The 26,871-nt window shown below is 39.9% G+C and overlaps 1 protein-coding gene and 1 long non-coding RNA gene across 3 annotated transcripts in view; one reads left to right on the forward strand and one right to left on the reverse strand.

Annotated features, from left to right (window-relative positions):
- LOC118730721 overlaps positions 1 to 26,871 on the forward strand; it is a 100,087-nt gene that overhangs the window by 17,645 nt on the left and 55,571 nt on the right. The window contains exons 1-2 of one of the 2 annotated variants that reach the window (XR_006742863.1): positions 10,810 to 10,944; positions 26,552 to 26,659. This is a non-coding gene — a long non-coding RNA (uncharacterized LOC118730721). Of the gene's footprint in view, positions 1 to 10,809; positions 10,945 to 26,551; positions 26,660 to 26,871 lie in introns of those variants that run through there. The other variant, XR_004991591.2, reaches the window with a different exon arrangement.
- Positions 9,354 to 26,871, reverse strand: part of CUNH12orf56 (chromosome unknown C12orf56 homolog) — a 74,910-nt gene continuing 57,392 nt past the window's right edge. The window contains exons 7-13 of the mRNA XM_036458867.2: positions 26,266 to 26,372; positions 25,560 to 25,649; positions 17,682 to 17,805; positions 15,558 to 15,632; positions 15,170 to 15,244; positions 11,410 to 11,588; positions 9,354 to 9,512 (exon numbers count right to left, since the gene is read on the reverse strand). Of these exons, the coding sequence (XP_036314760.1) occupies positions 9,386 to 9,512; positions 11,410 to 11,588; positions 15,170 to 15,244; positions 15,558 to 15,632; positions 17,682 to 17,805; positions 25,560 to 25,649; positions 26,266 to 26,372 (777 nt within the window). The 3' untranslated portion in view covers positions 9,354 to 9,385. The remainder of the gene's footprint in view (positions 9,513 to 11,409; positions 11,589 to 15,169; positions 15,245 to 15,557; positions 15,633 to 17,681; positions 17,806 to 25,559; positions 25,650 to 26,265; positions 26,373 to 26,871) is intronic.

Genomic DNA, 26,871 nt, shown 5'->3' on the forward strand with positions numbered 1-26,871 from the left:
ATGAAATTTTTACTGATTATCTCAAGAAAAGATAAGCCCTTTCTCCTAAATCTCATAAAAATTTGAACTTCTTGCTTATTTATTATCAACTACCTTATACGATAATTATTTTTGTGGTTAACTTATTCCCGTTGATTGATGTATCTTCTTGAAGATAGGCACTGGTTCTTATTCATCTTTACAGTGACTAGCACACAGTAGATACTCATTAATTATCAGTAGTCAGTTTTGCTAATGTTATACTATGAACCCCAGCAAATTATCATTTTTTTAAATAAAATTTAAATGTCCTCATACATAGACATTATTTAAACTCTAGAAATAGAATGAAATCGACCCTTTTGTCAACATTTTCTTTTTAGTTAATTCTGCAGGGGATTGAAGACTCAGTAAAACTCTCCTTTGTATTTTAAATGATCATGGGCTTGTTTTGTTCTTTTAGTGACATCATTAGCATGAGTACAAGTCTTTTTTTTAAATATATATATATTTTATTGGTTTTTCACAGAGAGGAAGGGAGAGGGATAGAGAGTTAGAAACATCAATGAGAGAGAAACATCAATTAGCTGCCAAGATACATGCCCCTGATCGGAATCGAACCTGGGACCTTTCAGTCCACAGGCCAACGCTCTATCCCTTGAGCCAAACCAGTTTTGGCATGAGTACAAGTCTTATCTTTTGCTCCTCAGATCTTTTGAGTATTCTTTCCCTTAAATATGTATGTGTCCTTAAATTCTTAATTCGTGTGATCATTCATTGCTGTCATCTTGCCTGCCTTAATAAAAGGTGGCATTTCCATCCATTCATCATTTGCATATGAGGCAAAGGTCTTCATGGGGACCCTTGGGGCTGTGCTTTCCACATATTATTAAACATTTCTTTCCACAAATGACCTCTTCTTGACACTTAATGATAAAATTAACTATTGTCTTCCATTAAAAAAAAAAAAATTGCCATCATCACCTGCAAGGCATTCTCTTTGAGAGGAGAGGGAGCACAAATTGTCTCAGAATTGAGCCTGGAATGAATTGAGAAACTTACCTCTTGAAAGCAGAAGCACTGCTATGTGCTTTAATTCCTAAAACTTCTAGCCCTCCTGAGGGAAGTTTGTAATATCTCATTTGGGAGATTCTAAGACAAACGATATAAAGAGGTAGACAAAATTGCCCTTTACAAAATTGGGGATAATCTTTATTCTGACCAGTGAGTGGATAGCAGTCTTAGATTACAACGTTCAAGTCTCTTGAAAGCATTTTTCCTAAAATAAATGTGCCTCCCAGCCAAGCCCTCACCAGTCTTTATTTTAACTGAAATTCTCTCTTTTCATCATGCTCCTCTTATAATACAGCTCTGATTCTGCCTATTTTCTTCTGTATCACTCTCTCTCATCTTTCCTCCTTTTCTAATCATATCTTGGTCTATCTTTTTTTTAATTCTTTTTATTCTAATTTACATCATAATATTTAGTCATAAAATACTTTCCATTTTTAAAGTAATTTTATGATTGTCTTGACGATTCATCTTTTTCAAAACATCAATTTAAAAAAAATTGATTTTGGAGAGAGAGGGAAAGGAAGAGGGAGAACGATGGGAACATTGTTTGGCTGCCTCTTGCAACCCCCCTACTGGGATTTGAGCCCACAACCCCAGCACGTGCCCTGCCTGGGAATGGACTGGTGACCTCTCAGTGCATTGGACAACACTCAACCAATGGAGGGAACCACATCTAATGGAAGGAAATGTCAATTTCTTTTCTTTTTTTGATATATATTTTATTAATTTTTTTTTTTTTTTTTTTTTTTTTTTTTTTTTTTTTTTTTGCAGAGAGGAAAAGAGAGGGATAAAAAGTTGGAAACATTGATGAGAGAAAAACATCTATCAGCTGCCTCTTGCACACCCCCTACTGGGAATATGCCCACAACCAAGGTACATACCCTTGACCAGAATTGAACCTGGGACCTTTCAGTCCGCAGGCCAATGCTCTATCCCCTGAGCCAAACTGGTTTCGGCTCAGTTTCTTATTGATACATGAAAAGTATCTGAGTTTAAATTTCAGTGTCTATAAATAAAGTGTTATTGGAATATAGCCACTCCCATTCATTATGTTTTGTGTTTGGCTGCCTTTCTCACTATAACAGAGTTGAATGGTTGTAACAGAGACCATATGGCCTGCAGAGCCTAAAATATTTTTCCTATCTGGTCATTTATAAGAAAAGTATACCAACCCCTGGACTACAACATAGTTGGATGAAACTACAAAGGATCTAGGATAGGAAGGAGGAAATATCACTGCCCAATGGAAATGGATTTTTTAAAAATAAAAACAGAAAACAATCAGGCAGAACAAAGGAGCAAATCAGGATGGTAGGGAACTTACACCACCATATTGTCACCTGAATCATTATCATAAGATCCTTCCAAATTTGGACTCTCCCCATCTTATAAGTTTCTCCCAGAGTTCTATTTGTGACCTACTGCTCTGATCATACAGTGTTCATCAGAAACCTCCATGGGTTTCCCCCTACCTGCAGACCTGAGTCAGGACCACTGAGCTAAGGTTCTGCATGTTCTGACTGCATCTAGGTTTTCCAGGACTCATCTTTGACAGAACCAGACACCCAGCCTGAATTTCAGGATTCTGTGCTTCAACTCATACTTTCTATAGTACTGGGAATGCTTTTTTCTCTTTGTCAAGTCCTAGACACACTTTATTATTGTTATCGTGAAATATTTCACACATACAAAAAAGTAAAGAGAATAATATAGGACTATCTACGCACTCACCACCAAGCTTTTTCAGATCTTATCACTTTGCCACATTCTTTAGTTTTAACAAAGTATTACAGACTTAGATATTTAAAAAATTTCTAAGTAGGCCTCCTAATGCACCCAATCAGAATTAAACTCTTCTTCCTGTGATTTCCTGTAACACTTTCTTTGTACCTCTACCATTTGACCTATTCTGCTCTTGTAAAATACTGTTTTTGATTATTCCTTATGATTATCATTCCTAGAGTGGATTCTTTTAGATAGTTGGAAGAAAAGACATTTAAAATGTTTTCAATTGTGTTTATTTTAAAATGTACATTAGAAATATGTACAAACAAGTATTTAAGAACCTATAGCTACAACATCAACTCCATGATTTCCCAGGTATTCTTTAGAATATGGCTATTATAGAGATACTAGAGGCCCAATGCACAAAATTCATGCAAGAGTAGGCCTTCCTTCCCCCAGCTACCGGCACTGGCTTCCCTCCGGCCGCTGGCACCCAGTACTCTGGCTTCCCTCACAGAGGGAGGCCCGCCCACTCACTGCAGCCTGCTGGTCAGTGGCCCAGGCAAACGTGGAACAATTGTCAGGCCCCCGACCAATCGCATCGCACCTGCCTTGGCTGGCCTGGCACCGGTGGGTGTCATAGCGTGGTCCTGGATGGTTGTTCTGCTGTTCAGCTGTTCAGTTGATTTGCATATTATGCTTTTATAACATAGGATTAGAAAATTAGAGTAAATAATATTAGAAAAAATAACCTATCTAATAAAGAGGGAATATGCAAATTGACCATCACCCCACACCAAAGATGGCAGTGCCCACAGCCAATAAGGAGGGAATATGTAAATTTAGGGTCACTCCATGACAAAGGAGGTGGCAGCCAGGCCAGGACGCTTGCGTCGGAGGGCCTGTGGTCAGTGTGCAGGTGCGCAGGCACGGAGCCGCTGGGACAGTGGGCCGGCAGAGGGCGGCCAGTACTCCCCACATGGCCGCTGTGGCAGCTGTGAGTGCTCTAAGCGGAGCCTGCTGGCTGGCAGAGCTGAAGTAGTGCCTGCAGGCCATCAGCACTGAGGAGTGGCTGCGCAAGTCCCGCCTCCTGGCCCAGAAGGTGTTCGATCACAGGGACAGCCACCGTGGTGGGCCAGATTGATGTCCACCTGGCCATGCCATGGGGGGTTGCGGATCTGTGCAGCCACAGGCCTCTGGTGCGTGCATCCTCTACCCCCCCACCAACCCCCAGCGTGTGAACATTCACCAGCTTGCCGTCACCCACGCACGCCTGCAATAGTCCCAGACAATGGCTTGTACAAGTTCCTTCCTCCCTCCCCCAAGCCTTCCACTGCACTTCTCTCAACCCCAGAATGCCTACATCCCCCACAGGATGTGCGTGTGTCCCCTCAGGAACATTTATGTCCTTTGGAGAGTGTCTGAATGTTCTGGGTGCTGAGGGTGGGTGCCTGTGAGATGACAGTGAGAGGGCAGAGTGGTGATGCCCTGTTCCTGCAGAGGCCAGTGCAGCGACGAGATCACCTCCATGGGGTTAATGCAGGTGCTGAGGCAGGAGCAGGTGCGGACAGACACACCTGGTGGGTGCAGGGGCCCTCGCTGAGATGCCTTTAGTCAGCGTTCAAGATTAGAAATCCAGAGGAGTCCTGTCCTCTCAGTGAAACAGTGGGATAGTCAGGGCAACTGAAGAAAGGAATGTGCACTTTGGGTACTGGCACCCATGAGCGAAGGCTGCTCTGACTAAGCCTCGCTCACTTGGAGCCTAGAGCACTCCTACAGGGTACTGGGTGGCAGAACGTGCTTTTCTGAGTTAATGAGAGAAAACATTGATTCTCCAGCTGCCCATGAAGGTGGAAAGTGAAGTGAGGAGATATGCAGGGAGTGAGCGAGGTTTCCTATCTGGGGGTTCCAAATCCGCCGTTGGTTCCTTTCACCGCTGGCTAGAGATATACAGGATGTGCCCCCCAAATGTATACACACTTTGAATACCTACTAATTCCAATGGATTTAAGCATGGAAAGAAAGAAACAACAATGGGCCTGTCATCTGTGAAAAGTGTGGGCACAAAACCGGCAGTCAGACATTCCCAGAGGTGTCCTGGATTGGAGAGGGTGCAACCCCCCCCCCCCCCAATGCATGAATTTTGTGCACCAGGCCTCTAGTTAAGTAAATAAAAATACAGATGACATGACAAAATTTGGTTATACTTAAAATAATTTAGCTTATAAAACTTAGCTTATTAGAACAGGTGTCCAACTTTCATTATGTTTGTATACCCTAAGTATCCAACTAACTCAGAAGAGATGTTTACTGAATTGATTTTTATCTGGGACAGTGAGATCCTTGAAAATCATATGGAACCTTCTAAACCTTCTGACAGACCACTTTTAAGACACTGAATACCCCTGACACATATGCCAGGGACAGATGGTGCGATTTTTCCCCCTTCTCCCTTTTTTGTCTGTGATGACAAGGTGTCCCAGTGGGGCTTGATAAATATGAAATAATGCTAATCATAGTCATCTTCTGAAGGCATGAGGAACCAAGTTTGCCATAATCCCCTTATCTTTTTTACCAATATCAGCAGTTTCAAAATTTAGTTTGCTAATTTGATCCAATACACACACACATACTTTTCCTACTACTACTTTATGTATTTCTTAGAGAAATATTTTCAGTCTCCTTAAAATCACTATTTTATGGTATAATATCTTCATTATTCACCCTGAGCTATGTCATCATATTGGCAACTGAATTTGGTCTTGAGACTTGGTAGTGAGGGATCATGTTGCTATGTAGCAACCAATGCACAATGTTAGCCAAATTATGTCACAGTTACAAAACTGCTGTCCTGTTTTCCAGCTTTTTGGAGTACATGTAACCCTTTCAGAAGTTTTGCTCCTCCTACCTTAAAATGACCTTATATATTCTCAGATATCAGAGGGTCCTAATTATGGTGAAATCTTTCACTTTATTTCCTTTCTTTTAAGTCTGTGTTTTTGGGCAGTGTTTTGAGAGTGTTGGAGTGGGGAGGGGAACCCCTGAGGCCTCTGAGTCACAAAGGAAGATTAGATCATGGCTGAAGGTTGGTTTAATCCCCGAAGTTTCACTCATATTGGACCAGAGAAGCTTCGGTCAAAGGCTTTAACTTCTTTGTTTCCTAACTCCTACCGCTAAGTTACAGTTCTTTCCCGATCTTAAAACTCCATGCCAGTCCTGGCTTGTAACCAAAGTATTGTACATAACCTTACATTTTATCATACAAATGAGGACATGTCAAAAAATGAAATACAGTACTGGGAGGGGGGGGGAGAGACATAAACCACCCAGGGAAACAGTGATGTAAAAACACCATACTTACAACATTTTGAACCCCTTATCTTATAGCAGAACCTATCAAAGGAGAGTCTCGATTTCAACTTGAAAGTCTGTGGAGCTTCTTAGCAAATATAAGGTTTTGTTTTCATTTTAATGAAATGCCTGTGTTTTTATGCATTGTTTACATTGATCCATTATTTATCTTCAAGTGGAAGAACTTTAATTGTCCCTGGCCAAAAAGAGAACAGAAACGGAAGTCACATAGTGAACGTCAAAGATCAGCATGGCCTGTAAATGAAGACATGTAGTATTGCTGAAAGAGAAAAGTGAACTGTGATAGCAGAGGGTACGGAACTCAGGAGTCTGTGTTGTACATCCTACCATAATCATTTTGCAAGAGGAGGTGCAGTTTCAGCAAAATGTCATGCATGACATTAGTGATATTAATTTGCACTTAATTTTATCAACTTTTAAATTATAAATGTGTATTGATTTTTTAGAGCATAAGGATCTTTCTTACGCCAAAATTTATGTTAGTACATATTAAAGAAGCACGATAAAATATTCTGCAGGAATTTTAAAACTTTAAGATTAATCAGTGCAGATTAGAGCAAACTTTAGCTTTCATTCCTTTGTCTTCCTAATACAGCTATGCCCTCTGGTGGTTGTAGTTGCTAACAGAAGTGAAATACTCTATTCCCTTTATAAATGTGTCCTTTCAAAATTCATTTGTAGGTCAGGGTGCAGAAGAAAGAATAATTTCCTCATAGAAACCATGTTACAAATAATGGCAGGTATTGCAAGATAACTCACAGAAACTCCTGTGTCCCTTGATCTAAACCCTCCTTCTCATTCCTCCACAAACCAAACCAATCACCATACCTGCAGTCAGTGCCGCCACCACTACTGCTCTGTTGCCATTACCACCAGAAGTAGAAAGAAGAGGGGAGGGGTTAGTGCTTTGAAATCCAGCACCTTTATTTATAGGCACAACTTGTGCCCTGAAACTCCACACCTCTTCTGGGGCCTTCAAAAGAATAGACCACCTAGAACAGTGGTTCTCAACCTTTCTAATGCTGCGACCCTTTAATACAGGGTCTTATTAGAAACCAGGATTACTTGGAATCATTGTGATTTAATACAGTTCCTCATGTTGTGCTGACCTCCAACCATAAAATTATTTTTGTTGCTACTTCCTAACTAATTTTACTACTGTTATGAATCATAATGTAAATATCTGTGTTTCCAATGGTCTTGGGCTCTACAGCAGTGGTTCTCAACCTGTGGGTCAATATTTACCGCTAGCTAGTAGAGGAGTGGATTAAAAAATTGGTACGAGGTGCCTCATTAGCGCAGTAGGTAGTGCGTCAGTCTCATAAAAAACTGGTACATATGCACAACGGAATACTATGCTCCCATAAAAAAGAAGGAATACTTACTATTTGCAACAGCATAGATGGAACTGGAAACCATTATGCTAAGCTAAATAAACCAGTCAGAGAAAGATAAATGTCACATGTTCTCACTCATTTATGGAATATAATGAATAACATAAACTGATGAACTAAAACAGATCCAGAGACAGAGAAGCATCAATCAGATCATCAAAACTCAGAGGAAAGGTAGGGGAGGGTGGGGGAAAGGGAGAGATCAACCAAAGGACTTGTATGCATGTATATAAGTCTAACCAATGGACACAGATAACAGGGGAGTGAGGGCATGAGTGGTTGGAGGGCAATGAGGGGATAAGGACACATATGTAATATCAATCAATAAAGAAAATTTTAAAAAGCACACTTCGGGCAACAAACCACAGTCCCACTCTAGAGCCTGCATGTCACTAGCCCAAGACACTGCTTAGGAGCTGAGGCAGAGCTGAGTTGATTCTCTCATTGTTATTCTGTAGGTTCTAACATTCACCAGTCGTCAACCCGTTGTCCATCATTTGTCCAGTTTGAAGTGTTGCTTGCCTGTGTCCCAGAATTTTCATATTTCTGATTATCAATTGGAGATAATCTTCTACTAACAGCCCAGGATACTCATAAACACTATTTTGTTGTCCTTTCTGTCCCCAGATTGAAGAGTAGAAGACTTGTAGTCCTTGATGGGTGATGGTGGAGAGGGCGTGGACACTCTGTAGGGTGATGCTGGTGATACCAGTTTGGTCTAAAGAAAGCAGGATTACTTGGAATCATTGTGATTGATTGAGCCAGGATGGCAGCGGAATGCATTCCTCTGTTACAGAGTGTTAGAAGTGTTTGGAGTGTTAAGCAGAGAATACTAGAGCTGGGAGAGAGCTTGGAGAACTTCTATTACCAGTATTCCACTTAGCAAGGAGGCCCGGAAAGGGTACCTGACTTGTTCAAGGTCAGATAGCTGGTTAATGGCTCAGGCTGAACCATAAATAAAATGTCCTGAGTGAGTTTAGTTGTTTCTACTGCACAGCACAGGCAAATCTGGCTTGGGAGCTCATTCTTTGGAGGTAGATTTCTCTCTGATACTCCTTCAGGTCATGCTAAGTTGAATGGAGGGTCCATCTCCTAAGTTCTTAGAAGAGCAAATTCAACAACAGCTCACAGTGATTCCAAAATTTTGTTTTGGATTAAGTTAGTTTATTGCCATAAGATACAGTAAAGATGTTTTTTTAATAGTTGGTAGAGCATAACTGCTTGTAGACAATTTCCCTTTCACAGAGACTCTGTGGTCTGCTCATATTCGCACACAGTGGCAAATGCATTTAACTTTGTTGAAGAAAGTCCAAGTTTCTTTTTTCATGATAAATGAGGAACGGATGTTTCTTGTGCCTGCGTTCTTCTGCTCATTCTTCCATGAATATGTCACTAGATTGTTTACAGGTGGAGAATGAGGATGTCATCCTATTGCTCGCATTTCTCTAATCATCACTTAGTAATTGACACTCCCCACATCCATTTATCTTTGGACATTGCAGTGGTTCCATGCTACCCACCATTATTACTCTGACAAAACCTGTCAGGTTGCACTAGATTCTCCATTTGCTCTCCATGGGCTTCTGTTCTCTTTACAGTATTTTATGTCTTTAGGAACTTTCTAAAGGTAAACACTAGTTTTTAGCACCACTTTATGTACGTCACTGTATCCAAATTTCTTTTGTGTGACAGATAAAAAATGTTAAAGACTTCTCTTAGGGATTGATGAAACCTTCAAATAAAATCTTTGTGTCTGGGACACAGGGATAGCCAGGTACTAAATAAATAAAGAAGTGCTTCTCATAAATATTGATTTCCAATGAACATTTTATACTCAATTTTTAACATTTCACACATTGTTTCTGTTCAACCAATTTCAGGACTTCATGAAAAAGTTGAGTGGTCGGCTGGGTAATAGGATAACACAAGGGGAGCCTTTTTTCCAAAGCTGGCATGTGAATAAAGTACCTGCAATCATAAAAAGAAACAAAATAGAGGGCTTTAAAAACAAGAATTTTCACACTGGTCACATCAGAATGTACACATTCACTGGTCTAGGGTTATTGGGTGTGGGAGTATCGATCATGAGACTCAGCCAGCATCCTTTACCCTCCAACCTCCCCCCTTTGTGACCCCGAAGATCTCTGATATGTGTGCCTTTCAGCTCATTGAGCACTTTACTTCTGCCAAGGAGCTGAACTTCATTAATAATGTACCAGACACCGAAGCCAGGACTGCCCTCACCACAGTGTGAACTGAGGCCCTGCTTCTTGTTTTCTCAGCCAATATTCAGTGGGGAGTTGAAATGGAAGCCAAAGCTGTGGTGACCACTAAGGCTAAGTTAAAGAGAGGAGAGTAGGAGTCCTCCCCAGGGCCTCAGTAAAAGTATAGGGCCAGGGAATAGACAACAGGAACAAAACTTTTAGCCATTTCCTGGGATGGCTTAAAGAATTGGTTCTTAATCCTGGATGAACAGTAGAGTTATCTAGAGGGTGTTTTTGTTCGTTTCACTTGTTTTTGAATGTCTATGCCCGGACCCCACATCAATAGTTGAGCTCCGGCCAACTATTGTCATGGAAAATTATGACACTGTTGTTTGCCAGTACTTCTGATTTTCAAAAGAAATTTTTAAAAATTGGGTTATGTAATATATGCCACAACACGGATGAATCTTAAAAACATTATGCTAAGTGAAAGAAACCAGGTACAAAAATTTATATATTGAAAGAGACCATTGATATGCAATGTCCAGAATAGGCAAATCCTACTTTGAGACAGGAAATACATTTGTGGCTGTCAGGTTCTGTGGGAGGGGATAATAGGATATGACTGCTTCATGGATACTAGGTTTCTTTGGGGATGATGAAAATGTTCTGCAATTAGATAGTGATGATGGTTGCACAACATTGCAAAATGTATTAAAAGCCACTAAATTGCACACTTAAAAATGGTGAATTTCAAGATATATGAATTTTACCTAAAAAAAAAAAAAGTGAGGAAAAAATTGGGTTGAGTGGACCAACTCAGAGCAGGCCAAACAAAACCCTTTTATGGAGCCAGAGTGGAACCTATATTGTAAAACCACATTGAGAAGGAAAAAAAACAGGAACCACAGATGGGGCTAAATTTTCTTGAAAGCCAATCTAAGGCTGCAGTGTATACCTCCACATCTTTTATGTCTCTGCAAACTGGTGGCAAAGCTGTGCCTACTGCACCCTTTTCATCTTAAGTCTGACACGGCCTGGTATTTTTCCTTGATAGGTGCTGATGCAGGGCTGTACAGCTTTGCCAGCCTATAAATAGAAGTAGGAACCCCTGAGGTGCAGAACAAGCTGGCTGATGAAACCAATGCTTGCTACTACTGCTCTTTCCTACTGCTTTGTTACTGAGAGTAAGAGGGGTAAGTGAAACAAAAAGCAAACAAACAAACAAATACACACACAAACACACACACACACACACACACACACACACAAAAACCAACTACTAATTGTTTCTTCTTTATCCATTCCCTTCCAATGATTCAGTTGAATTCACAATCCATAATTTTTCATCCCCTTCAGCAAGGTTTGTTACTCTTAATTCTCACAGCCTGTTACAATCATTACAACTTCCTTGAGATGCTAGCTGCAGTAAAGACAATGAATAAGAAACAGAAAGTTGGATGTTTCACTAGTCTTTTCTGACCTGGGACTATATTTCAGGTGGCAATGATTCTTAGAGGTCCCTCAAATCCTGCCTTACGACCGATCAAAATGAAATATAAAAAACAAAAATAGGATTAGTTGGCCGTGTGGCAGTTTTGCGTGAAGATTAGAAACGAATGGATTTTAACTGCAGATTATTGTAGAATCAGACTTCTTACCTGAATTCTTCTCTGTAGTTATCCCTAATATACTCAGCTAAAGTCTTGCTGTACTGCAGGCAGCTCTTGAGGACATAAAACTGCTGGTACAGCAGAACTGCTTGGCTGGGACTTAACAGTTGAAATGAAGCCGAGAGCCCCTTCACCACCTGTTCCACAATACTGGCCACAAAAGTAACCTAGACAAGGAAAATGTGGTTACACGTAGGCGGCATGCCACCCAGAGAGCACCCATTTCAGCTGGAGCCTCAACTAGAAATCTAGGCTGAAGCCCACACCACCCTTATGCCAATGCCCTTGCACTATTTCTCACTGAAATGGTACTCAGAGCATAAGACTATAGACCAGTTGGGTTTACCAGTTGCCTTCCTACAGGCAGAATCAGAACGAGTGCTGACTGTCAAGGACATTTGGCTCCAACGTGGAGAGAGAGCACCGGAAGCAGAGGGTAAACAGAAGGGGAACTTGGAAAGGTCTGTGGCCTCCTGCAGTAGGGATGATGGTTTCTATTTTACTGTTAAAAGTAAGTGGCTGTGACTTACTTTTAACAGTAAAAGAAGGTTCTACAAGGCAATGGTTCTCAAAATTTAGTATGCATAAAAAAATCACCCAGGCAACTCACTAAACAAGCAGAATCCTGGGCTTCACCTCCAGATATTTATCATAAACAATTCTGATGGATTTGTTCCCTGGACCACACATTGAGAAACACTAAGTGAAAATGCAAAGAAAACGGGGCTTGGGCTTGACACAAGCAAGTGATGTTGATGTCACTGTTAGCTGGGGTTTTCATCAAACCTCACTATGTTATTATTTCTTAGGAGGGAATTACAGTGGGAAAAGTAGCAATAGTGTGATTTTATTGGATTTCTGCTTCTCACACACACAAAAAGCAAAGCTGTCATTCACAAAAGAACCAAATGTTTAAAAAATAAGAACAGTGGGTTCTACAAGTGTTGTTATAATTTTTGGGGGGGTTGGGTTGCATTTTCAAACTACTAACCACAAATGTAGGCTACTATAAAAAACAGAAAAAAAATGATGGTGCCCTTTCAAGCTCCAACCTGCAAGTCACTCTGCACGCCCATTAGTAGTATCAATAAATGTGTCACCTTTTCTGCTGATGTTGCTGCTGGCCCTTTCTAAGTGAGTTTTCCAGATCCATTTGCACATATCTACTAAATATTGTGTCAGGCAAACACAGATTGAGGTTAGAGAGTCAGGAGCAGTGGGACAAAGCAATGCCCATTTGGGGATTAAATTTTTAACTTCTTCAGCAGCTTGCTTTAGCCAAGTGAGAGAATCAGTCAGAACTGACTGACTGTGCTGGTGTACTCAATGATCCCTACAGTTTTCTTGCTTGTAAATTTTCCTCACATGATCTATTTCTGCCTGTACTCTTTAGAACTGGGTTAATATGGAGGCTTTCAACAGTGTTCATAGTTTTTGTTTGTTTTTGTTTGTTTGTTTGTTTTTTGTTGTTTTGTTGTTTTTTTTGCTATTCTTTATTCTGACATGTTTTATGGTCACGGACTGGCCTCATACTCAACTCAATTCCTTTGGTGAACGAACCAACCCTAGCAGTTGATAAAGAAAGCTTTCCTGTTGAGTGGAGTCCTTAGGACTCCAAATTTCACACTTCGAGTCAGATGATAGAGTTTGCAGTCACAGCACAGAAAAAGTGTCTTGCATCTTGCACATATGAGCTGCTGTTGCTGTGAATGACTATAACTCTGACACTCTTCAATGTGGCCCTGAGACTGGTTAGGGTCTGGTGCTGCTAAAGGAGCCAAGGGATGGGCTCAATCCCTCTATAAGGCAATTGGCTGTACTACTGACAAATGTAGCCTCCTCTGGCTCCAGACAGACTTTTGTCACAGGGATCTGGCATGAGAATCTAGATTCCCTGGGACAGACTTAACATCACTCTAGAACAACAACAGTTCAAAGCAGGAGCCTACTGATGGTCAGTGGAGGCATGTTTGTATACAGAAAGAGAACATATTACCTCATGTCAAATCCTCCTTTAGCAATGAAAATTTAGTTTGTTCTTTTACCTTTTGAAGAGATTTCCAATTAAATGCCTATCCATATTCTGATTGAATGTATACATGCATGACTAAAGGGAAAGCTAAGTTTGGAGAGATGAGAAGAGATTAAGAAATAAAGCCTTTATTTGAATTAATTAAATATATCACTCGAGGATATGGTTTTATTGATTTTTTTTTTCAGAGAGAGAAAGAAAATCATCAATGTGAGAGGGAAACATCGATTTGTTGCCTTCCCTATGTGCCAAGCCAGGTACTGAACCCACAACCTAGGTATGTGCCCTAATGGGGAATCAAACCCGTCACCTATTGGTGTATAGAAGACACTCCAATCAACTGAGCCACCTGGCCAGAGCCAGCAGACATTTTATTGATCGCCTATTACATGCCTAGCTTAACTCTTATCCTCATGGCACTTGGAGTCTGCTGAGGGAGAATGACATATCCACCATGATAGCCTAGGTTATTCTGTGGTAACAAATCTCACAAAATACCAATGCTTTGCTTAAAACAACAAAGGCTTATTGCTTGCTCATACTTTGCATCCCTACTGGGTGGTAGGGGGTTCTGCTCATTGTAGTTACTAAGGACCATCTGGAATGCTGCCAGTCACCATGCCAGAAGGAAAAAGAATGCAGGGAAGCATGCACTGCTCCTAAACCTTCTGTCAAGAAGTGACACTTCTGTTCACATTCCATTGGCAAAAGCAGGAGCAGAGACCCACCTAACTTCAGGTGGAGTGGGAAGTACAATCCTGGAATCTTGTGTCTAGAAGCAGAGAGAGCCAGAATGTGTATAGGCACTAATGGCTACAATAGGAAAGAAACAAATAACACAAACAAATGTGAAATTCAACAGTGACAAGTCCTGTGGAGGAAGGGAAGAAGGACCTGGTGTGTCTACGTGTGCCTATAATGGGGGAATCTGACTTAAAGGTCAGAGATCATCCACCCACTCCACTCAGGAAGGGGTACTGAGGCCTGAAGGATAAGTAGGAGTTAACTAGGTGGGGAAGGGAGGGAAAAGCATTTCAGACAGAGGGATAGGAAAGGTCCTATGATGGAGGTGGCGATCTTAGGGTTGGGCAGTGAGTAAGAGACCCAAATAGCTGGGAGAGTGAGGGATTAGATGAGGCTGTAGGGCCATAACATGCACACCTTGTAAGACATAATAAGGAGTTCAGTCTTTATTCATTATGTCATTTTGAGAGATTTAAAGCAAGGGATGACATAATCAGATTTTTATTATGAATAGATCCCTCTGACTAATCTGATGGAAGGATAGGGACAGACTATGTGGATGTGATTGTAGTGTTAAGGAGAGAGTGACAGTATGGACTAGGCTGGTGACTGCTGAGACAGATGCCCAGATATTGCAGTCATATTCACCAACTCCTACTTATTATTTAGATAAATGTTCATTTTTTTCACTTAATTACACAGCCAGTATTTTCATATTGTTTTATACATATATCTTGGGATTTTTCATCAAATAAAGATCCCAATTAACATGTTGTTTCAGTACCTTAAACATTCAGGCCCCAAGTATAAAAACATTTTATTTTAATTAAGTAATAAAATCATCAGACATATATTTTCTCCCTGTTTTACAAACTTGACCACTTATAGAGAAAATGTGTGTTTTATTAATGAAGCACAAGAGCATCTGTTTAATAGCCTTGGGTGGTTTTGTTTTTACTTCTAGATACTTACTATGGGGGGATGACTTTGCAGCAAGGACATCATCCAGCTAATAGCAAATTTGGTTGACCCCAATCCAAGATTTCCCTAAAAGATGCATGGAAATAAACCCAGTTATATTCATGGGCCCAAGTTGTGCCTAAAGGAACACTCATTCTCAAGTATATTTTATCCATATTTAATTAAATATTTTAAGTCAGTATTAAAGAAAATAAGCTAGGTGAGTGCTTAAGAAAAATAGTAATACATCCAAGTTAGCCAATTTTGGAGAACATCTCTAATAAAAGCATTTTACAGGTATATTATTAATCATGTGATATATAATCATATACATAAATAGTTGTATGATATATACTAATCACAAAATATAATATATATAATAAAAATACATATATTATACCTGCTGAAAGACAAGAAGTATCTCATATAAAAGTGCTGTAGCTGAATCTGTATATTCCAGGATAAGCTTCTGTAACTAGAATTTTAAATAATAATTAATGCAATATCATTGGCAGAACCAGAAAGTGGTCATTTCTCCTAGATCCTTTTAGGTACTTATAAAAAATTTTCTTAATTTAAAATACAATTAGTGTGGCCAAATTCCCTGTTTCATTTGGTTTAGTCATTCTCAAAAGAGTGGCTCTCAAAAAGACAACACATTTAATAGTGGCTAAGAAAGTGGGTTAGGGAAAGAAGATACAATGGCCCACAGAAAACTAATGCCAAAAAAAAAAAAAATGCACACTTCCTTTGCAAAATCATTCAGATCAACAATCCTACTTCTTTTCAAAATAGTATAAATATGCTCCCCAGAGTTTAGAGAAGAGAATCTCAGAAATTTAAGCTTATGTGCAACTTGAACTATAACTCCTTCTGTAGTATGGGTAAATATAGTGCTTAGAGACATATATTTTCCAAACAGTGTTGAGGCTATCTTTTAGCCCATAGGCCACTTGGTGCATGAGAACTGTTTGGGCATGCTATAGGCCAACACATTTTCCCTGACAGTAATCTTTGTCAAGAAGAGCAATAGTTTGAAATCACTCTTTCTTATAGACCTTGGAACAAAAATGTATATATGATCTGCTCATGGCCACAGTAATAGCCCAGGACGAAAGGTCAGCAAGTCCAAAAACAGGAAACTGAGACCTACCTATTCTTCTCATTAGATATTTTGGAAATACCATAGCCAAAGCAGATCAGTTAACTCCAAACCAAACTACTTATTTTCCCTTTCAATCTATTCTTCTTATTGTAATTCTTATCTGACAACCAGGCCAGAATCTAAGTCATCTAATCTTCATACTTTATTTCCATATAAACCCAATTCAGTTTCCCCCAAATGTCTGGAATTTAGTCTCTTTATAACTGGATCCCTTTTATTTCTTCATTCATTTATTCAATAGATATGCATCAGACTCTGTCCTGGGTGTTGGGGATACAATGGAGACTAACAAAGACATGGTGCCTACCATACAGAATAAACAACCTAATGGGGAACATACATCAATCTAATAAATAAATAAATGCATAGTGGCAAACCGAGGTAAGGGCTATTAAAGAAAGATACAGGAAGTTAGGAGAGCTCTAAAAAGAAAGCCTAGTACCATTTGGGGATCAAGGAAAGCTTCCTTCGGCCCATATCATCCCTCACTTGGATTACTAACCTAATTTCTATCTTTATCCTATCTTTATTCTTTATCTCTAATCCACTCACTCCACTGTTGAAAATGGTATTCTAGATGCTCCATATATAATCTATAATAATATGTTCATGTTATATTTGACTAATCTCTGTTTCTCCAACGAGATGATAAACTAATGAGGTCATAGACTGTGTTCATTTTGCTTCTTATTTGGACCCTATTGTCTAGTACACTGTTTAGCTAATTGATTCTCAAATATTTACTTAGTGGATGAGTGAATTTAAGAGTTGTCTAAAACATAATTCTGATTATATGTATAAGAACTATCTAATCATGTCCCATTTTTCCAAAAAATTCTGTGTTGATCTGAATAAAATAAACAAATAATAAGATGATTTATTCTATCAGAATAAGTACTTTCTATCAATTTTGTTTCAAATGTTTTAGTAAAACCTTAGAAGAATAAGCAGCTCTTGTTGAATTTACACTACTTAGATAAGGAAATGGCAAACTCAGGCAAGAGAGGTAACCTAAAATCTCTAAGACAGTGCTTTTATACCCAATAGACCCCTTCCTCCAGAATTATATATACATACATATTTTGTATAGAGACAAACAGATTTATCTAATGTCTATAGAATGCTAATTACTTTTTTACTATACATACCAGATATGTACTAGTATACTAAGGAAATTATTCATATAAATTGGATATATTAATGTTGACAAAATAACTAACAAAGTTTTGAGGTTAATGAGAAAATATTCTTTGATTTAATTATATGTCTACATTCTGCAATATCACAATCCATATTAGAAGACAAGAAGCCAGGGACTTTATATGTTATATTTAATTTATCCCAAAATACTCATCTCACCTCAGCATCCAAAGTCGTCTCTACTAAAATTGAATCGGCCACCACATGGATATCAAACACAGGACAAGATTTTGGAATTTGAGGCTTGCTAATTAAAATTACCAAGAGATTAAATAATGTTCCCCTAAAAAAATAAATAAAAGGCAATTAATGAGTAAAGTCTGAAGAGGGAAACAATGCAGCCAAGTTTGCAGACACTGAATAGAATTATATTTAAAAATACAAAGCATTGCAGACCATTCTTCACTGAGCTTTTGCATCCTTGGACATGTAGACAAATGTCTAGAGATAAGACATTTAAATGAAAATATAATTTCTTGATCTTTTGGCTCAGAATAAGTACAGTTCTAGAAGTTCAGATAACTTGGAAAGCTCAGAAAATCTGGATTTAAAGGGAAGTTGGGTGATGTCAATTCTAGCAGTATTTTCCAAAGGATTTTTTGTTTGTTTGTTTGTTTGTTTGTTTTTGTTTTATTTTTTACAGAGAGGAAGAGAGAGGGATAGAGAGTTAGAAACATCGATGAGAGAGAATCATTGATCAGCTGCCTCTTGCACACCCCCTACTGGGGATGTGCCCGCAACCAAGGTACATGACCTTGACCAGAATTGAACCCGAGACCTTTTGTCTCTATCCACTGAGCCAAACCGGTTTCAGCTCCAAAGGGTTTTTTATGGATTAACTAGAAGCCCGGTGCATGAAATTTGTGCATGGGAGTGAGGAGTTTCTCCCCCCACACCCCCCAACAGCCCAGCCTGTACCCTCTCTAATCCAGGACCCCTTGGGGGATGCCTGACTACTGGCAGTCGGACATCCCTTTTGCAATCCGGGACTGCTGGCTCCTAACTACTCACCTGTGGCTCTGCCTGATTGCCCCTAACCACTCTGCATGCCGGCCTTCTTGCCCCCGACTTCCCCCTCTTGCTGGCCTGCTTGCCCACAACTGGTCCCCCCCGCTGGCCCCCTCTGCCTCAGCCCCGCCATCATGGCTTTGTCCGGAAAGACGTCTAAAAGGTCTCCCGGTGTAATTAGCATATTACCCTTTTATTAATGTAGATAATTTCAGGCAACATTATAGTAAATAGGTTGTGTTCAAAAGAGGAATGAGAAATACTTGATTTAACCAAGTTCACTGGATATCTTTACTACAGAACTTCTCAGAGGCTTTAATATGCTAATGTATGTGCCCTGTATATCTCCAGGACAAAGAAACAGTCTAAAGCATCTTTTAAAAATGTTTCTATTTCAGAGAGACGAAGGGAGAGGGACAGATGGACACATCTATCGGCTGCCTCTTGTATGTTCCCTGTGGGAATCGAGCCCACAACCCAGGCATGTGCCCTGACTGGTACGTGGGATAATGACAACCACCTGAGCCATGCCGGCAGGGCTGAAGCATTTCTTTAAAAATGCTCGTTCGATCACAAGCTGTTTTATTCTAAAATTCTTTTTTAGAGAAAGCATTTCAGAGGGTTTACTGAAGACCACTGGCTATTAATAAAACTAATATTAAGCCCTGGCCAGGTTGCTCAGTTGGCTGTCATCCTATACATCAAAAGGTTGTGCAGGTTTGATTTCTGGTTGGGGCACATTCAGGAGGCAACCAATCAATGTTTCCTTCTCTGTCTCTCTCCCTCTCTCCTTTCCTCTCTCTAAAATAAATAAATATATCCTCGGGTGAGGATAAAAAATAATAAAAATTAAACATTAGACCTGTTGCTTTCAAATTCAGTGTACTGTCCACTAATGTACAGTAATAAATATCTTAAAATAGAGGCCCAGTGCACGAATTCGTGCACCTTAAAAGGAACTGTGGACCACAATGCTACAGTAGGTACAGGGGCGGGTCTCGGCCCACCCTCCGCAACCTCACCTGGCAACTCCTGCTGTGGCTCTGCTCCCATCACTGTCACTCCCACGTGCTGATGATACTGGCCCTGCTTGCACCCATTGATGGTATGGGGTAAGTGGGGCTAGCACCAGCAGTGGATGCTAGTGGGGTGGGTGGGAGTCCAGGGGGGGTTTGGAAGGAATGGGAGAAGGTGAAGAAGTCCTCAAGGGCTATTAGGGCCTGCAGTCGCCACTCGCACCCACTGATGGTGCAGAGTGATCAGGACCGGTGCTGGGCCACAGGTGCAAGCAGGGCTGGCATGGCAGTGGGTGTAAGCAGGGTCAGCACCCGCAGCAGATGTGCCTGGCAGGACTGCAGCATGCAGGAGCAAAGAATTTTTAGTAACCATCAGAGGTTCTCCACCTCACCCCGCCTTGATCTGACACCCAGCTCACCTGCTCCATCATCCCACCTCGGCTAATGCCTGCCATGTTCTGCACATGCCCCCTTGTGGTCAGTGCACATCATAGCAACCGATTGTCTGGTTGTTCGGTTGTTTCGGTTGTTCTGCCAATTGGTCTATTTGCATATTAGCTTTTATATATTATATAGGATGTTATTACATGTTTGAATAGTGTACCATGTGATTCAAAAATAAAAAGAAAAAAATTATAATTCAAACTGAAGATCCTGAGGTGCTGGGTTAACAACACCATCTTCATATGTGTTGTACAACCCATGTGTCCTTGAACAGGAGCTGAAAGCAGATGACTAGAAATACAGTTGACCAACTGATGACAAGATCAGAGTAGCTTTGACAGGTAGGAGTAATAAAAACATTTCAAATAGGATTGTATAAAAATTCTCTATAACCATAAGCTTTCCTTTAATAATGGACTAAAGAAAACTATAAACAATCCCTGTTTAGTAATAGTTGAGGCTTCCTGTTCTTTTTATAGTCATTGAAATCATTACTATGATTAGAAGTTCATGATTAACAACAATTATAATAGAAATTTAGTTCCTGCCCTAACCAATTTGGCTCAGTGAATAGAGTGTCAGCCTGCAGACTAAAGGGTCCTAGTTTCAATTCCAGTCAAGGGCATGTATCTTGGTTGTAGGCACATCCCCAGTAGGGGATGTGCTGGAGGCAGCTGATCGATGTTTCTCTCTATCCCTCCCCTTCCTGTCTATAAAAAAAAGTCAATAAAATATATTTTTAAAAATTAATTCCCCCTCTACCACTTTCCCCAACTCAAAAAAACAACAACAACAAACAGATCTAGTTCTCTTATCTGCAAAAGAAGAATCATGTAGGTTAGCATACTTCTCAAAAAAAGCAGGACATGTCCAATAAGATATTTGCTTACGTTTTATTCAGCTATTTAAAAATGGCCAATCTTCATGCAGCATGGCCTCCTCATCAGGCCCATCAACTCCAGGGCCAGTGGGACCATTGGCAGCTTCAAATTTAAAAAAAAATCCAGCCCAGGAAGATAGCCATCGTGTTGCCCCCTCCTCCTTCCCTCCAGCATTTTGGTGAGGCCAAGGAGGAGGCCCCCAAGAAAGATGGTCAGCCCAAGGGGGAAGAGGCAAGAATGGGCAAGGCCAGGAAGGCCCCCCAACATCCAGACAAGGCCACAAAGACTGCTCTTGGTGCCAGTGGGCCCATAGGAAGCCAAAGGTTAGAGTCAAAGAAGGACAGCCCATCAGATGCCAAGGCCTACAGGAAAACCAAAGCTAGGACTCAAGTTCAAAACCCACAGTCACCAAGGGTGAAAATGGTGTGACTTCCCCAGCGAAAAAGAAGCTAGGGAACAAGTTCCTTAAAGAGGCCACTGCCCAGGGTGCTAGGAGAGGGTTGAGATCCAAGGCTGCTGCTGCTGCTACTAAGGACAATGAGTCCAAGATGGTACCCAAACCACTGATCAGGAAGACAGCGGTCCCCAAGGGCCCAAGAAGGCCTGGCATGTCCACCAAGGCCTCATCACCAAAAGAATCCAGTATGAAGGCAGAAGCCAAGAGCTAGAGGCAGGGTGGAGAGCCACTAAGACTCAGAGTTTTTATTCCCACCAAAAATATCACTTTATTAATTTTACTGTAACCTATTTATCTACAAAGACTTCTTCCCCCTCACAAAATAAGTATATAAATGCCCAATCTTACTTTTAGAAGACCCTTCCAAAACTAGCAAAACACTCCATTACACCATTTCGAAGCTTTTCCTGATATTAAGTTTGAACTGACAGTCCATTCAGTTATATTTAATTACAGTATTTTATTTTCAGCCACAGCTTCTCTTCAAAGTATCACATTTCTAAGGCTAATGCTCAGATTCTGGTTCACATGCTGTGATAATATATCACTTCAATCAAACAATACTGAAACATGAAAGCATTGTGGTGCATTTCAAGAAGAATACAAGGAAGTGGGGTTGAACTAATAAAATCTCTACTTATGAAAAAATAGAGGAAAATATTGAAATGATTCAATGCTTTTTTTATTTGCTCAAATGGAACTTAATTTGTAATCTTCTCTTCCTGCCAATTCAATTTAAAATCCACTAGGCCAATAGTAGATAGAAGAAATTTTCATCAAAGTGGTATTTTCATCCTGAAGATAAAGACTTACAGGAATGAAAAAATAGTGCCAACATTTGATACTTTCACTGTTTAAATTGTTATTATTTCCAATGTAAGAATTTTGAATGTACTATATTTTAAAATACAGACTTCAAAAGGCAAATGCAGCCTGGCCAGTGTGGCTCAGCGGTTGAGTGTCAACCTAGCAATCAAGAGGTCTCCCGTTTGATTCCCGGTCAGAGCATATGCCCAGGTTTCGGGCTCCATGCCCAATGGGTGGCATGCAGGAGGCAGCCGAATGATGATGTTTCTCTCTCATATATGTTTCTATCTATCCCTCTCTCTCTAAAAATCAATGAAGAAAAAATTCATAGTCTCAGATTTCAGTGTATAAAAGACAGAATTCTTAGATGCCTCCCAAGATTTCTGCCCTCTTGTATGTACACAGTATGTACACAGTATATAACTCCTCCCACTTAAATTTGGGCAGGACTTATAAATATGTTAGAGTATTACAATTATGATTATATTTTGTTAGATGAAAAAGGTGAATGGATTTTGCCTATTTTATTAAGGTTCCTAATTAGTTGACTTGAGTTAAGCAAAGGAAGATTATCCTGGATAGAACTGATCTAATCAGGTGAACTGTTTAAAAGGGAGCTTAGCCCTTTCCTGAGCTCAGAGATATTCTCCTGCCAAGAAGCAAGCCAACATGAGGATGCAGAGAAAAAGGAACCACCCTTCACTGCTGGTGGGAATGCAGACTGGTGCAGCCACTGTGGAGAACACTATGGAGTTTCCTCAAAAAACTAAAAATGGAGCTCCCATTTGACACAGTGATCCCACTTCTAGGAATTTATCCAAAGAAAACAGAAACACCAATCAGAAAGGATATATGGACCCCTGTGTTCATAGCACAATTCAAGCTGAGATTTGGAAACAGCCTAAGTGCCCATCAACAGATGAGTGGATTAGAAAACTGTGGTACATCTACACAATGGAATTTTATGCTGTGATAAAAACGAAGGAATTCTACCATTTGCAACAGCATGGATGGAACTGGAGAGCATTATGCTAAGGGAAATAAGCCAGTCAGAGAAAGATAAGTATCATATGATCTCACTCATTTGTGGAATATAATGAACAACACAGCTGATGAACAAAAATAGAACCAGAGCCGGGACCGGTTTGGCTCAGTGGATAGAGCGTCGGCCTGCGGACTGAAGGGTCCCGGGTTCGATTCCGGTCAAGGGCATGTACCTTGGTTGCGGGCACATCCCTGGTAGGGGGTGTGCAAGAGGCAGCTTGTCGATGTTTCTCTCTCATCGACGTTTCTAACTCTCTGTCCCTCTCAATTCCTCTCTGTGTAAAATCAATAAAATATATTTAAAAAAAAAATAGAACCAGAGACATAGAAGCATCGAACAGATTGTCCAACCTATGAGGGAAGGTGTGTGTGTGTGTGTGTGTGTGTGTGTGTGTGTGTGTGTGTGTAAGAGATCAACCAAAGGACTTGTATGCATGCATATGCACATAACCAATTGACACAGACAATAGGGGGGTGAGGACATGTGTTGGGGGTGGGGACGACCAGGGAGAGGTCAATGAGGGGAAAAGGAGACTTATGTAATACTTTAAACAATAAAGATTTTTTTTTTTAAAGGAAAAAGAGGTTTAAAAATAGAAGCAAGCCATCATGAGTTTATAGCTGTAAGGAAATGTATTGTGCCAACGACCACCCACATGATTTTGGAAGAGAACCCCAAGCTTCATATGAGATTGCACCCCCTGCTGACACCTTGATTTCAGCCTTGTGAAACTCTGAGCAGAGAATCCAACTAAACTATGCCAAGACTTTCTGATCCACAGAAACTGGGATAGAAAATTTATCGTTTTAAGCCACTGAGTTTGTTACAGAGCAATAGAAGACTAATACAGTAATATTAGATATTTACTCTACTAGCAATGCTATGGGTAACATGACTGAACCCTCTGCAGATCAATATTGGCTGAGAAGTTAGTGTTACAGCCACACTCTGTTATAGCAATATATATTGCTATAATATATATTGAAAAGCATTAGTCATCTAAGGAAAGAAACGATATAGCAGGGCTAATGTGCTCAAACCAAATGTAAGACAGAACAATTAAAATACAACACTTTATAGTATAAGTTGGTAAGAGTGAGTGTGTGTGTGTTTTTCAACTTGAATAGAGAAAGATAGGGACCAAAAGGTACACAAAAAGAGCAACATGATTTAGCAATAATTTCAGTGCGGGAGAAAACAGAAGTATTTGAAATGATCTTGAGTTTCCATCTTGGAGATAGGGGAAATGGTAGTACCACCAGCTGCATTAAGAAATATACAGAGTAAAGAACAAGAGTATATTTTCCAGGGGTCAACAAACTAGCCTGGAGGCCAAATGGTCCAGATGCTGTTTTTGTAAATAAGATGTTATTGCAACATAGCTATGGCCATTCATTTATGTGTATTGTCTGTGACTGCTTTTGTACTACTGTAACAGAGTTGAGTAATTGCAACAGAAATTATATGGCCAAACCAGCAGTCAGACATTCCTTTCACAATCCTGGACCACTGGCTCCTAATTGCTCACCTGCCTGCCTACTTGCCTAGTCACCCCTAACTTCCCCCTCCCTGCCAGTCTGGTCGCTCTTAATTGGCCCCACCACCACCACTACCACCAGTCTGGTAACCTCTTACTGCCCCACCCCCCCAACCTGGCCGCTCCACGCAGCCTGCTTGTTCATTCATTTGGCAGTCCCTCACTAACCCCCTGCTGGCCTGGTCATCCCAGGCAACCTGCTTGTTCAATTGTTTAGTTATCTCTTACCCCCCCCCCCCTGCTGGTCTGGTCACCCCATGCAGCCTGCTGCTGAGTCCCTCACTAACTCACCCCCCTTCTTCCCGGGCCGCCCCCACCCCCCACAGCCTGGTCGTAAGTAGCCATCTTTGTGAGGGTGTGAGGGTCAATTTGCATATTACCACTTTATTATTAGGATTATTATATAAGATGGTAATAAATCCAACATCATTCACTCCAAGGTCACATAATTATATATTAAATGAAGCTACCATAACTTCTGCCTTTGCAATGTAATTTTTCTGTTTTGTGGATATGAGGGTACTCTGGAAAATTCTAGTAGAGAACCCCCTGGCTTTTAATGTACTGTGGGTCATTGCTCTTTTTCAAGCCCATCAGACAATGACAAAAGATAAAATTATGCTAAGAAAATCTTTATGTTCTTAATATGATAATACAGAGAGACAGAGAGAACTCAGCATGTGCCAATAATCTGTTCATAGAATAAAGTAGAGAGACAAGAGTTTAATATATTTACAAGGGGATAAAAAGAGAAGTTATAGAGCTATGAGTTTTGGAAGAATTCAACAGAGTAGTTAATGGGTTACAACTACAAGGTCCTAATATTTTCTAAGAAACCTTACTTCTTAGCTGCCAATGTGTTCATACGTGATGGCTCAGTTTCTGTTTCTCTGAACATCAGTCCCAGTGTCTGTATAATTTCAATGCATGCCCTAGAAAACATAGAGAAAACAAACAAACATGGAAATGGCATGATTTCAATACAAATGTAAAATTCCACAAAGTCAGTAATCCTTAACAGAACTGCACTCAGGTACCTATGTGGAAAAAAGTACAGTACAGGAAGGAAAGTCTATATATCAAATTGCCAACCCTCGTTGAGTGCCTATTCTATGATTGCTACATAGTAAGCACTCAAAAATATTTGCTGAATGCATGAATATCTGGATTAAAAATCATTTTTATATTTTTGTGCATTTCCCAAAATTTTTATAATAATTATGCACTACTTTTAAAAAATAATTTAACTTTTTCAAGTAGATAATATTTGGCTCAGAATTTCAAAGGCAAAAAATATATATACAATAAAAAGTGTCTTTCCTCCAGAGCACCCAATTTTTCCTCTTTAGGACAGCCAATATTTCTAGTTTCTTGTGTAATCTTTCTTTTAAAATTAGAACAAAAGGAATGCTATTTTATAAATCCTATGTGAAGCAAAACTTACAGCACCATTAGTCATTAAAGCAGTATACATTTTGTCTAGTGCCTTCCATTTATCTTTAACACCTAGGGAAAAATAATATGTGTGATTATCCAGTTAGTACTTACACAAGCTCATCAGCTCTTTGGCTTTTATTTTGAAGTGCATCTTTATCCCTAGACTCTGGTAAGTACTCTTGAAGTTTGTTCACTAGGAAATAGAAAAGGTCACTGGTCTGTGAAAGCAAGCAGGAAATATGATGAAGTTACAGTATCTATTGGTCAAACTCTCCATGCCTACATAATAATAAAAAGAAGAAAAAATTATTTCTTCGTTGACCAGGAAGTGAGTTAAAATAAATCTCGTTAATACTAGCATAACTTGCACTGAAAACATACTTTTACTTATAATCAGGAGACAGTTGTCCTGGTGAACAGAGCAAGAGCTGAAGTCTAGAGAGAGTGATGCTGGGAGATGCCTTCTAGACTTGATTCGACCATTGATATTGAAGAGTATCCAGAAGTAAGTGATAATCTCAGGCAAGTCATTTAGTTACCTTAGAATATTAACTGGGGGCTACTTTAATTCTTGTCTTTCAAAAGTAATTTGCCCTTTGTGAATATATAATGAAATCAAGGCTAGATAAGTTCTCATTTAGAAATGTTTACTGTTACAAAAACAAATGTAGAGCATGCGTGTAGCCTATGAAGATGCCCAGCATGACATTAATACTT

Source organism: Pipistrellus kuhlii, unplaced genomic scaffold (genome assembly GCF_014108245.1).
Source record: "Pipistrellus kuhlii isolate mPipKuh1 unplaced genomic scaffold, mPipKuh1.p scaffold_m20_p_3, whole genome shotgun sequence".
NCBI lineage: Eukaryota > Metazoa > Chordata > Mammalia > Chiroptera > Vespertilionidae > Pipistrellus > Pipistrellus kuhlii.